We start from the raw sequence: 14,284 nt of genomic DNA on the forward strand, positions 1-14,284 counted from the left end.
GATGTGAACTTCAGTGTAAGTCAACATAGCTCACTTGGAAAATAATAACCAGAAAATCAGAGAGAATCCCAACCCTTGAAAGTTCGATCAAAAAAACCCATTCATTAAAAAAAGTTACCAGCAAACATATGGCATTTGAAACTATTGAAGTAGATTGCATGGTTCAGGACTTTGGTGAGAGAATTGAAACAAAATCCCAAATAGGAGATAGCTTAACAAGAAATTTCACATGTTAATATTATGACAACATTTATTTATTATATTAAGACATATGGTTAGTTTTATTATTTATTATGGTTACAAACCAGGCTAGTATTATATCTTGGAAGGTCAAGGTCAGAAAAAGGGTTGAGGAGTAAAAGTCATGGAAACATCTGGGAAAATTAGGAAGGAGCAACATCTTTCATTTTTGTTGCAACACTCCCTCTAAATGTGGCATATGTCTCAGGCAGGTCCCTTTGGGGAGACATAATTCCTATTTGGCTGAGAGACCTCAGAAACTGTAATGTTACATACATCATACAAAGAAGAAACATGATTTTGGATTGGGAGAGAGACTTGGGGAAACCTGAAATTTCAAAGAGATCAGGCATAAGAAAAGGCACCCACCTTGGAATGGTTATTAGGGAGCCAGCAGAGCCTCAGAAAGGAGGAAAGATGACTTTCCAAAATGTCCCTTGATTCCCAATGTTTGTCCCCTAGGGACTACTAAGAACAGACATCTGAACCAGTCGTTCCTTGGCTGAACTGAGATGTTATCTTGCTTCCAAGCTGAAGAGCCCATTTCTTTCTTTCTTCTGTTTTCCACCCTAAACTGTATAACTTCCCTGATTTATTATTTCTTACTTGGATTAATATCTTTGTTCCATATGTGTAATTATCTTTTGTCTTTTGTGTATCAATCACTAGTGGGAGGGAGCAGAAGCTATTACCCTCCCCTTTAGAGCAGTCAAGGAAAGCAGCTCTTACCCCAAACCCCTAAAAATTCATTGTACTCCTAAACTATAGGAGATGATATAATTTTTTTTTTTGGTGAGACAATTGGGGTTGTGACTTGCTCAGGGTCACACCGCTAGTAAGTGTCAAATGTCTGAGGCCAGATTTGAACTCAGGTACTCCTGACTCCAGGGCCGGTGCTCTATCCACTTCGCCATCTAGCTGCCCTGAGATGGTATAATTCTAATCCACTACCTTTATGGGAGATCGGAGGGTAGAGAAGCAAGAGCCCGGCCAAGGCCCTGCTGCCTCAACCAAAGGTGGAAATCAGTGTCCCTTGAAGATGTGATGTGGGAAATTCTAGATTTTATCCATCCTTGCAGCTAGGCCTCCCTAAGTCCCTGCGGCCATGGTTTGAACCTATTACATCAGTAAATGGGGCTCATTAATAATGGTTCATTTCAGTGACATCATAGGACAGGAAGTTGGATTAAATGAGGTCAGACTAAATTTCCATGAAACATAAAGAGCATGCCATTGCTGTGCCATGGATCAGATGGTTGTGACCTTCAAAAAGGTGGCGAGGTCACCCATAGGCAGAGAACAAGAGTATCCCTTTGAGAGGACTCTAAAAATTATGAAGAGTTTCTCTGAGTCATATTGTTTGTATACAGGGGCAGCTAAGTGGCACAGAGGATGGAGCACTGGCCCTGAAGTTGGGAGGACCGAGTTCAAATTTCACCTCAGACAGGAAATAGCTGTGTGACCTTGGGCAAGTCACTTAACCCCAATTGCCTTAAAAAACTTTCAGAGCCATCTCCAGGTATCTTGATTGGACCCAGATGACTCTGGAAGAGAGAGTGAGATTGGTGACCTTGTATAGCCCCCCCTCACTTAAATCCAATTCACTACGAGTCATACCACCACCCTGATGTCATGGTCCTCTTAAAAATTGAAGGACAAACCATAACAATTTGCATATCAAACACATAATTTATATTTCTAAGCAACAAAGTGCAGTGGTGGCCTGTTTTTTAGCTAATAGCTAAACAAAACTGTTTAGCATGAGTGCAAGGGAAAAGTCGGAAGGTTCTTTGGGTGAACCAGAATTGAGTTCTGGAATATTTTACCTAACAATTGTAGAAGGAATTAAAGAAGTCCCATTTCTGATTTTCTATCAGAACACATTGACAATAAAATCCAGAGGGGATTGGGAGATGGGAAAGAATAATAAAGTCTGGGGGGATGATCCAAGAGAACTGTTGAAGTTGGTGAGCTTGAATGGTGCTACAACCAACCCTAATTTCCAATTTAAAATGCACTGTCCATTTATTCCATTCAACCTTCATGGAGAAGATTGTATTTTCATATTTTTGAATAAAGAGAAAAGAAACTACTTATCAGATATGCGAGTTGATGTTGCAGGTGTAGAGAACAGCATGAAGAATAGAAATAGGAATAGGAAAATTAGACAGAAATAAGAGATAAAGTCCACCTGAACAAAACTGACACAGTCTGGTGGAGGGACTGGCAATAAAATGAGAAGCCTGGTCTTTAGAGGATGATGGGAGGTGAGGGACAAAAGGGGATGTCAGCAGTATCGTTCTGTACTTCCCTGGTGCCAATGGGGATGACAAATAGATTACAGTAATATAAAGGACAGAAAACTTAGTCTAAGACTAGGGATGTGTTCAGTTTATATAAGACTCATGTAATTTTGTAAAGGAAAAAAATGACAGGATTTCATGATGAACTGGGATATAGGATGTAAAGAAAGGTAAAATGCCTGGGATGCTGAAGTTCAGTTTGCAGGGCTGTGCTTATTAGCTTTAGTCACAGGGCCTGAGTTTAAATCTTAACTCTGCTACTCACTGCCTCTGTGAACAGCAAATGGCAACCTCCATGCCGCTCCTTTTTCTATTATAAATGAAGGGGTTGGACTAAAAGATATTCCAGCTTTAAATGCTGTGATTCATTCTCCCAAGGACAATTCAAGTGTATTAAGGCACTTGTTGTCAGGGGAAGACACTGTGCATATAAAAATAAAAGTTTCTGTGCTAAAAAGTTGACGAAAGATATGTCTACAGATAACTATCATACACAAAAAACTTGGCTACAAGTTCATCATTTTAGGTCCTCTCTCCAGGGAGGAAGATCCAGACCCCTTCCAACTCTGGGAGATGGCTAATACGAATTGCTGTGGACTAATCATTAATTGCCTGATGGCCAGTCTTTTGGTGATGAACATCTCCAAACATAGCTACATGGGTTCTCTGATGATGTAGTCTATTGCCAACTCATATTTAAAATCTTTCTGGCTTAGTGGGATTTAGCAGAGCCTGGACTCTATTGGCATAGTCTTTGTGAGCCTACCTCCTTTTCCATTTCATAGAGAGGTACCAGAGTAAACATTTAGTAGATTCCACAGTTTCTGACAAGAGACGCTTATAATTACACATACAGAACAATGTCAATAGGGAAGTGAAGAGGTGGGAGGATTGGTGGGGGCAACACAAAAACACGGAATATTTATCATGTTAAGCCTCTTTTCTCAAGCTGAATGACACTACTGACAGATTATTGAAAAAAGGGAAAAGAATATGAGGAAGAAAGAAAGGAGTTATGGCTAATTTTTATTTATTACCTTGTGGCACTGTGGGGTCTTGTGTTTTGTTTGGCATTTGGTTGATGGGAGAGGATCCACTTGTGAGCATGGAAGAATTCCAATTAGAAGAACTCTTTCCATCTATGTAAATCAGCCACTGCAACCTGTAGTTTTGGAATTGCCTGGGGCAATAAGAGGTTAACTGATTTAGCTATAGTCACACAGCAAGTTTATGCCAGAGGTAAGATAGGAACCCAAGAACTGATTCCAAGACCAAACTAACCACTATCAGTGGTTCTTGGACCCAAAAAAGATGCCCAGGGAAGGGATATAAAAGGTTCAGAGACAAAACCTAAGGAGTACACATTGAGGAGAGATGTTTTCTGAATGTAATCAGACGTGGCAAACCCATTAGTTATTAAGTCCTATCAAGGGAAAGAAAAGATTACAATGACAAAAGAAGTAGACCACTATATATCAAACTAGGGATTTGCTGTGGGGAATCAATTAATCTACAAATGAGGACTGTGTGCCAGGTTAAGTGATATCATGCTCCAGTGTCTAAAGGATTTGAACTCAGGTCCTCATGGCTCCAAGTCCAGTGCCCTATCCACAATTCACCTAGCTGTCAAGTGACCTAGATGGAGACTATAAGGGACTCTGAATGACACAGGTGCTGGTATTTTATCCTATCAGCAATAGGAAGCAAGCCATTGGAGCTTTTTTTTAGTTAACTTGGTCAAACACATGCATAGGAATATCACTTTGTCAGCTCTGAGAAGGACAGACTGGAGAGGAGAGAGACAGGATTAGGAGACTGTTTCAATAATCAAGGTGGGAGGTGAAAAGGGCTGAATCAGGGCAGTAGTCAGGCAATCAGGGAGAAGAGGCCAGATGTTGGAGATGTTATAAGACTAGCTGAATATGGGGAACGGAGAAGAGTAAAGAATTGATCATGACTGAGGGTGCAAACCGAGGTAACTGGAAAGATGGTGGTGCCCTCAGCAGAAATAGGAGAATTAGGAAGAAGGATTGGTTCTAGAAGAAAAATGGAGACCTGTTTAGTGTGACATGCCTACAGAACTTGTTCAGGGGCCAGTTGTTGATGGAGGACTGAAGCTCAGGCCATATAGATGCAGGAGTCACCTGCACTGAGAGGACAATTGAACCCATGCCAGCTGATGAGAGGGTTAGAGTGCACAGGGCAGAGCTTGGAATGCTCTTTCAAGGACCTGACCAAGGAGGCAGATGGTGGCACTAACTCCTGTAGTGGGGCATGGCGGTGATAAGGGACTAAAGATTTGATTGTGGAGACACAGTAAAGGCAAAGTGGTGAACCCGAGAACTGATTTATGGAAGGGAGGAAGGGGAAATCAGAGTGGTGAGAAATAGGGAAGATCAAAAATAGGTTTAGGAGGAAGAAAGCATCATGGGATATGGCTGGAGAGAGGACTTTCTGAATCCCTTGCCAAGTTATTGGATCAAATCAGGAAAATTATAAGGCACATGTTTAATACATAATAGATAATAATAGATATAGTATGAGGCACATATGTAACATAAGAATTTGTGAAATATACATTTATGTATAATTAATATATTAATAGCGTATATCTAATTTATTATACACACATGTATATATATACATATACATATATACACACACACACACACACGTGTGTGTGTGTGTGTGTGTGTGTGTGTGTATGTGGTATGGCTTACATAGACTGTTCATAGATTTAGATCCGGAAAGGACCTCAGAAACTAGTCCACACCCTTCATTTTATAGAGGAGACTGAGGATCAGATCTCCGGGATGATCAATGACAAGGTCATTTACTGTGACACAAGAACCAAAGCTTTTCCACCAGTCATTTTTGTCACTTTTTGTCATTTTCTGGTCTGGGCTTTAAGACTGGGGCCTGAGAAGGGCTTCTTTGTCGAGTCTTACAGCATTAGAAATGCTTGTCTTACCAGGTCAGGGGTTCAAATGGAAGGGAGAAGAAAAAGATATAGCAAGCTGCCAGTCTCACCATTAACCTAATTAGAGACTGAAACAGTGGTGAAATGGTGTGCTCTCTATCTTATTTGATTCTAGACGTTTGGGTGCTGGGGAGATGGGGACAAAACTGAAGGAGTTCCTGTTTCCTCACATTCCCTCAGGAAGACAACACACTGGACTGTTCATATTGATACAGAATAGACTTGGGGGGAGGGGGCACTAGCAGCTTGGAGGTATCAGCAAGGCCCGGGGTTGGAGGTGGGACTTGAGCTTAGCTTTGAATATAATTAGGGGTGCTCTGAGGCCTCAAAGAGAAGGGAGTGCGTCCGCGACAGAGGGGACGACATGTGTAACGGCAGAAAGACGGGTCAAGGAATGTCATGTGTGAGCAAAGGCAAGAAGCCGGGTCTGGCAGAGCTAGAGCTGTGAATGGGTCATGTACCCGATACTAGAAAGGTTTGGGTCGAAGTTGTGAAGGATTTTAAATGCCAGTCAGGGATTCAGATTAGAATTTGATGCTTGGAGTTTATTGAGAGGGACACTTATCCCAAATCATCCAAACCGAGCTCTGATAATGTCAGGGGTCCCCAAGAATGATCCAAAGGATGGAAAAGGAAGCTGAAGCAACATGTTGGCCAGGATCACTGAGAAGAGAAGGGTCCCGGAGTGCGCGAGGCCCCAAATATCCACTTAGGAGGCCCTGGGATTCCTACGGAGAAGGACCGTCTGTTAAGAAGCCATCAGCGCTGAAGGCACAAAGGCAGAAATGAAACTCGCAAAAATGAAACTCACAAGCTGCGGGCGCTGGGCCGGCCGGGAGGGCGCCCGAGGTCACGCAGCAGCGCCAGGTAATGCGCCCGAGGCCCGCAATGACTAAAAGAATTGCCCACGGGCGCCTCGGGCCAGGGCTCAACGTTTCCAAGGCCCCGGAGCGGCAGGACTGAGCGGCGGGCCCTCGGGGCTGGTCCTCGGCCTTGGCCGGCCCAGGGGGGAGCCTCTTTCCGCGGGGGGCGGGGGTCCGCGCGTGAGGCCTGCGCCCCGGGCCGGGTCTGCACGCGAGCGCGTGGGGAGTGCGAGGCCGGCCACACCGGACAGCGGCGGGGAGAGAAGGGCCTCAGCCCCCGGCCTCGGGCGTGCCAAGGACGCGCCCTCCCCACGCAGAGTCCCCGGCAGGAGCCGAGCGCGCGTGGCCGCGGCTCGCTCCATCCCCCGGCGGCCCGGCAGGCGGGCGGGGCGGGCGCTTGCTCAGTGCAGGGGGCGGGGGCCGGAGGAGGAGGAGGAGGAGGAGGAGGAGGAGGAAGAGGAGTCCGAGCCGGAGCTGAGCCGGAGCCGAGCAGGATGGCTGCTGCGGCCGCCGCCGCGCTCGGCCCCTCGGCGGCCGCCCTGTCCAGGGCCGTCTCGGAGCTCTGCCAGAACCCCCGTGAAACGTTCCTGGAGGCCTCCCGACTGCTGCTCACCTACGCCGACAACATCCTGCGGTAAGACCCCTGGCCCGGCCCGGTCCGGCCCGGCCGCTCCGCGGCAGCTGCTGGGTCATGCCCGCACGTGGCCACCCGGGGGTGCTGGGGAGGGGGCGGCGCGCCAAGTGTGCTAGGGACTAGCCCCGGGGATTGGCGCGGGGGGGAGGGACTGCGGCAGACTTGCAGCCTCTGGCCTCCTGCCCTTTCTGGGGGTCCTGGGGACGCCCACTCGGCAGCGAGCAAGGCTGTGCATGGGTCAGCGTCCTTGGGCACGTCCTGTGGGAGGGGGAGGATCAGGACCGAAACCATCCCCCTCCTCGTTGCAAAACTACACACAGGTCAAAGGCTTCCCACCCCCCAGGAGAAGTGAATTTGCCTTCTCTGCTTTAAAATCAGTTGTGTACATTTCTGAAGTTGTCAGTGAGACCTTGGGAGGGCATGTTCTGGAGGTTCGGCTTGGGGGTTTGGGGCATCGCTTTCTTTTCGTCATTGACCTCTAAGTATTAATTCGGGCTGTGTGTGTTGGGTTAAGCCGCGTGTACGAGAGACAATAAACCTAGTTACCTTGGGTAAGTCAGATGTGGCTTTGCTTTTTTTCCTGTAGCCAGAGAAACACGGCGAGGTTCATTTCTGGGTGAAAGTACACTTTTTATTTCTTTCAAGCTAGCTACCTTCCAGCTTCTGATCAGCTTTACTGGAAGTTCACTGTAATGACCTAACTTATTCTTCCCACCTTTGATTTTCTGACTAATCAGCCATGTGCTGTCTGCCATCAGTCTGATAGACGGATTATTATCCATTTTAAGATTGTGGATACATTTCACTGGACGTCATTTACAAGCCATTATTGCAGGGACCATACTTGGAGTGATTATTCCGTACTAATAGCACGTTTATTTGGGCACCTCTGTCCCTTTAATCTGAATTTGAGGGGCTAATGTGTGCAGAGTCCTGTCGAAGATATTCCCATCTAGGTAATCATGATCTACTACACTAGTCTCCACCTCTTCTTTCTGTGGCACCGCCCCAGATGTGCTGAATTTGCCCACTCATTCCCGGGGAGGCTAAAGAGGCCGCGTGGAGCCACTTCAGATCCCATTTCTCTCCGGCTCTGAAGAACTAAAGAGAGCCAGTTGTTGCCTCTCCACCTGCCCTGCTCCTTTTAGTCCTAGGTGTCTGTAAAGGAGCAGGGAGGGGTGGTAGGCAAAAATATCCAAGAATCATTTCCTCTTTCAACCTAATGGAACCGGAATGCTTATGAGCTTTGAGAAATTCCCCTCATATTAACACTGGCTATGGGGTTCATTCTAACCTATGAATATATATTAGGCAACACGTTTATTGAAGACCTTATGAGACAGGGCATGGGCATTAAGTCACAAGCCCCCACACACTTGTATATGTTTATAATCTAGAAAGGGGATAGGGATTCCCGGTGCATACAGTAGGTGTGATGAAAAGCCCTGTAGTTGGCATTTTATGGGAGTTCTTTCATTTCCCCAACTAGTCCCAGACTGGCCCCCTTTGTCACTCCTTTAAAAGAGGGAGCCAGAGATAGTCATTTTATTTTCTGTATTTGCAGTGATACATACCTCTCTTGTCAGTATGACTGCTTGGTGAGCTCTACAGACATTGAACTTCAAGCTTCTGAAATACAAAGTGTGGAGAGATAATCATCTTCTCAATTAGGATAATAACTCACAGAGAGTGCTTTGTGAACTGGTACTCCCTAATGGAAACCGTTGAAAATACTAGAGTCGGGGAGAGTTAACAAGATTCATGGTGTCTACAACATCCAGAAACTGGGTCGGACACATTTGTTTTACCTCATGATAAATGACTGAAGCTTTACTGAAGATAAGATCCTATATAACTTGACCTGACTCTAATTTCCAGAAATAATGTATCTCAGTATTTCTGGGCTACCCAAAGGAGTGCCTTGAACTCAGGTGCTTAATAAAAAGTCATTGAATTGGAAATTAAAAATCTACATTTTTAAAACATTTAAAACCTACAGAAAATTCTCCCTTTCTCCTGCCTCCCCCCTGTTGGACCCCTGGAAAGAGTAGCCTTGTTTACTGCTTTCAGTTCTCACTTAGACGTAGTCTGTCACCCCAACCAACCATTGATTGTATCTTTCTCAGAAGGGGTCAGTGATCTCTCTCTTTCTCTCTCTCTCTCTCTCTCTCTCTCTCTCTCTCTCTCTTTTTCTCTCTCTCTCAGTGAGGCAATTGGAGTTAAGTGACTTGCCCAGGGTCACACAGCTAGTAAGTGTCAAGTGGCTGAGGTCGGATTTGAACTCAGGTCCTCCCGACTCAGGGCTGGTACTCTATCCAGTTCGCCACCTAGCTGCCCCCCCCAACTCCCCTCCCCGCAGTGATCTCTTAATTGCTAAATCCAGTGCCTTTTCTCAGCCCTCACCTTCCTGAACATTCTGATGCTCCACATGCTCCTGTTTTCCTCCTCATTTTCTAGATGGACCTTCTTAGTGATCCTTGAGGAAGGGGCCTTTCCTGCCTATCTTGTTATGCCTTCTCCATCTCCCACTCCCAAGCTTGTGTTCCCGACCCCCCCCCCCTCCAGGCTCTTTCCTGAGCCTCTGCTTCCCTCCCTTAGTGATCTTTATGTGTTGTCTCTCCCCTTTAGAATGTAAATTGTTTGAAGATGGGGACCAACCAACTAGTGTGCTTTTTTTACTTGTAAAAGTCCCAGATCTCGGCATATAGTAATAAATATTCTAGCTAGTTGGCTAGCTATTTCAGCTGCTCTCACGGGTTCCTTGATCACTTCAGGTGAAAACCAAAGCTATACAGAGATCACAGAGTGTAGGATTTGAAATTTAGAAGGGACTAGAAGCTGTCAATGCAACCCATACCTGAAAGGAATCGATCCTCTAACATAGACAAGTGGTTGTCCAGTCTCTGCCTGGAGAACTTCAAGGAAGGGGAAGCTCCCGCCCCTCCAGGCAGCCCTTGGCATTTTGGGACAGCTGTAATTGTGAGGAAGATTTTCCTGATGTCTGGCCTCAATTGGCTGCTTTGCAGTTTCCACTGGCACTGCTACTTGGAGGCAGCGATCATGTCCCCGAGTCTTCTTCAAACTAAGCAGTCTCCGGTTTCTTCAGGAGATGTGGACTCAGGTCCCTTTACCATATCCAGTTGTCCTCTGGATACTTCAGCTTATCAGTGTCCTTGAATCAGGATGCCCAGAACTGCGAAGAGATGAGGTCTCACCGGGCTAGAGTCTCTCTTCCTGGAAGCGGTTTCTCTCTCAGCGTATCCTAAGATTATATTTGCTTTCTTTTTGTTACTTTGCTACTCACTCTTACTGAGCTTTGGGTCTGGCCCCCAGATCCTTTTGAATTCTGTCTTAGCTTTCCCTCCTAGCCTTGTGTCATGTGCAGATTTGTTAACCATGCCATCTGTTCCTCCATCCATATCATGAATACAGCTTTAGGTGGCATTCTCATCAAATTAGCAAATGACCCAAAGCTAGTCAAACCTCCTCATTTTATGAGGCATGGAGAGACTTACTTATTCAAGGTCATACTGTAGCCAGCCCGAATCTCTGCTGAACTCCTTTCTCAGCTGCCTGTTCTATAGATCTGTCTGGATGACATGCCAGCATCCTAAACTCAGCATATTATTCTCCTCCCCTTATCACTGCCCCCTCCCCCATACAACCCTCCTTGAAACTCTTATCGTTAGTGGCACCAGTATTCACCTAGTCATGAGGATTCAAAACCCCGGATTCATCTTTGACTTTCACTCCCCTCTTAGCCCCTAGAGAATCAAATCAAGTGGCTGAGTCCTGTAGTGTTCCTCCACACCTCTTTCCACTCCTCCTCTCTTCTCTGTTCACATTGCTACTCCCCTAGTTCAGGCCCTTATCACCACTTGACTATTACAATAGCCTCCTAATTGGTTTTCTACCTCCAATCTCTATTCTTTGTATAGCTACTAAAATAATTTTCCAAAAGCACACTTCTGGTCCTATTATTTCCCTGTCCCAGCCCCTTGGGTTACCCCCTGTTACCGCTAGTATAACACACACATTCTTTAGTCCAGCATTTAAGACCCTTTGAAGTATGGTTCCGGTCTTGATCCTCTGAGTCAGTTCCAGACCTGCATCTCCATTTGGTTCTAGGAGTTTTTCACTGGATGTCCCACCAGCACTTAAAACTCAGCTTGGCCCAAACTCAGCCCATTCACTTCTTAAATCTGTTCCTCCCTCTGACTTCAGGCACCACCATGTTTCACAAATTTAAAATCTGTAGGTTCGGGGGCAGCTAGGTGGCGCAGTGGATAGAGCACCAGCCCTGGAGTCAGGAGGACCTGAGTTCAAATCTGGCCTTAGACACTTGACACTAGCTATGTGACCCTGGGCAAGTCACTTAACCCCAATTGCCTCACCCCCCCAAAAAACCCCAAAAACCCAACTGTAGGTTCTCTTTGACCTTTCCCTCTCCCTTACTTCTCATGCCAACTTAGTCACCAAGTGGTCTTGTTTTTGTCTCTGCCCCCGACCACTGCCTTAGTTGGGGTACTCACTACCAAGTCTTTCATTCATGCCTCCCCACTTCTTTCCAAATAGTAGTGCCCTCCCCAGTGCCCTCCTGAAATTACTTGGCATTTGCCTTGTGTGTTCTTTGTGGTTCCTCAGGCACATACATGTTGTTTTCCCCAACATTTGCTTTTGGAAACCAGGAACAGCTTCCTCCTTGTCTTTATGTCTCCAGCACCTCCTAAGAGCTTGACTCGTGGTGTTTCATAAATGCTGGTTAATTGACTTTATCATTTATGATGCTGCTTTGTTTATATCGCTGTCTTCTGTTTATTTCCTCCTGCATCTGTTCACAGGGATCTCCTCCTCTTTCTCTAAATAACTTTTCTTTGTCATTTATTGATGCACAATAATATCCCAATACATTCACGTAACCATACTGTTTTCAGCCATCCGTCTGTCAGGTGATTGGTCCCATTTTTATTTTTCCGTTATTTCTGACCACAGAAAGCACTACTGTGAATGCCTTTACTGTGTCCTGGACCTTCGTTTCTGACTTTGACTTCCTCGGGGTATTTGCTTATCAGGAGTGACATCTTTGAATGGAAGGGTATGAAAAGTTTAGCCATTTTTATTTCATAATGACAAATTGATTCTTAAAATGACCGGACCCCTTCATAGCCTGAGCAGCAGTGTCAGGGTGTATGGCTTCCCCCAGGCCCATCAGCACTGACTACCAACATCATCTGTCATCTTGGCACTAGGAGAGGCAAAATCTCACAACTGCTTTAATATACATTTTTGTTGCTTTTAGGGGTTCCAATAATGTCTTTTTGTAGCCGTTTAGAATCTTCTATTTTTATTTGAGAACTGCATATCCTTGAGCACATCTTTGGAAGATTGGCTCTTGGTGCTACTTTGTGTCCCAACAGGCTACGATGCGCTCTCTCTCTCTCCAGCCAATTCAGAAACTTTATCTGCTTCCAAGATTCTACCCAGGTACCATCTCTGTGTGGCCTTTCCCTCAAGTAGTCTGAGAGCGTATTGTCTGGATTTCTTCTTTGAACCCATCGCTGCTTGCCTTGTGTCATCTGTGTACATGGTCTGTCCTTCCTTGAAAGCGTCTTATACTTAAACACCATATACTTCTTCAGTTGAATAGGGATAGATGCTGGTCTTGGAGGAGTATTAATGCAATCAATCAGTCAAGCAATATAAAATCATTAAATATGAGTGGTCGGGGAGCACAGTAGCAAGGAGGAATCAGGAAAAATTTCACAGGTTCTTCAACTATGGAAGATGGAAGAGAGGGGGGTGGGGACACTAGAGATGGAGCATCGAGTGGGAGGGACAGAGGCAGTCAGTTTGGGTGGACGTAGCTTCATGAACATCGAGGTGAGAAATATGTTTCCCATACATCCTTTTTAAAATGTCCTCTAGTCCGCTGATGGTGAAACTGAAGCCTTGCTGAGGGACCAGTTGAATAAATAAATCTGAGTCTTCTGCTTTGTGATGCTGATTAACGATGAGGTCACTGAGAGCTGGAGTTTAGCAAGAGAAGGGCTTTTGTCTTGTCTAACTCCTTCCTTCTACACATGAGGAAGCTGAGGCCTGGAAAGGTTTGCTGACCTGCCTACTAAGATCATACAGTAAATGGCAGAGCCATAATTCAAATCTGCCTCTTCTGGCTCCAAAACCAGTGTTCTTTCCATTGCATCACATCTGGACCACAGAAAAGAGGGCAGGATTGGAATTCTGGATCTGGGGGTCATCTATGTCAGCATGAGATTGCCAAGGGACAGAGTTGAAAGAGAAAAAGAGACCAAATTCAGAACTTTAGAGAAGGCCTCCAAGTGAGGAACAGTTGAAAGGGATAGAAGAAAAACCAGAATGATGCGGGATTTTGGAAATAATTTTCAGGTTAGAATATTTCAAGGAGATGATAGTCAACATGCCAGATGATATTAGGGAAGTCAAGGATGGATAGTGCACTGGCCCTGGATTCAGGAGGACCTGAGTTCAAATTCGGCCTCGGACACTTGACACTTACTGGCTGTGTGACCCTGGGCAAATCACTTAACCTTCATTACTCTGCCCAAAAGAAAATGGAATTGAGAATGTTTAACAAAATAAATAAAAACAATAAAACATAGATAATGTTACTTTGTGGTTTTCTAACTCAGTGTGGCCACAAAAATCCATTTCTATTTTAGTTTGACAACACTTCTTTAAAGTAATAGCTTGATTGCTGCATTGATCATAATTTTGAAGTCTTTCAAGTGTTTTCCTTTATAATATATTCATCATCTGAATTATTTCTTCTGCCTTCTCTGTTGTCATCAATTTATGCAACTCTTCCCAAGTTCTTCATATTTATCATTTCCTGTAGTAAAGTAGCATTTCATCCCATAAAGATACCAGAGTTTGTTAAGCCATTTCTCAATTGATGTGGACCTATTTTTCTTTGCAACTCTCTTTGATTGTATAAATATTTCCTATGCCTGGGACCTTTCTCTTTGTCTGACTTTTCTAAGAGGCTTCATGGACATAAACAATCTCTCTTTAAGAGAATGGACGTGTTGATGCTGCCTTCCCAGGGTTCTCTTACTGACCTCTCCAACCAGTCTTTTCTGCCAAGATTTAAGAAAAAGGAGCCAGAACAGCTGGAGAATAGGACCCAGAGAAATGGATTGCTGAAGTGGAAATGATGAGAACCTTCCTTGAGAGGGGGTGACTGCTGCATCTTAGAAGCTATGATGAAGAACAAAGCCAGGAAACC

General features: G+C 45.0%; 1 protein-coding gene across 1 annotated transcript in view; it reads left to right on the top strand.

Annotated features, from left to right (window-relative positions):
• Window positions 1–6,848: 6,848 nt before the first annotated feature.
• NGLY1 (N-glycanase 1) overlaps window positions 6,849–14,284 on the top strand; it is a 56,964-nt gene continuing 49,528 nt past the window's right edge. The window contains exon 1 of the mRNA XM_043968010.1: window positions 6,849–7,020. Within this exon, the coding sequence (XP_043823945.1) occupies window positions 6,881–7,020 (140 nt within the window). The 5' untranslated portion in view covers window positions 6,849–6,880. The remainder of the gene's footprint in view (window positions 7,021–14,284) is intronic.

Source organism: Dromiciops gliroides, chromosome 5 (genome assembly GCF_019393635.1).
Source record: "Dromiciops gliroides isolate mDroGli1 chromosome 5, mDroGli1.pri, whole genome shotgun sequence".
Taxonomy (NCBI): Eukaryota; Metazoa; Chordata; class Mammalia; order Microbiotheria; family Microbiotheriidae; genus Dromiciops; species Dromiciops gliroides.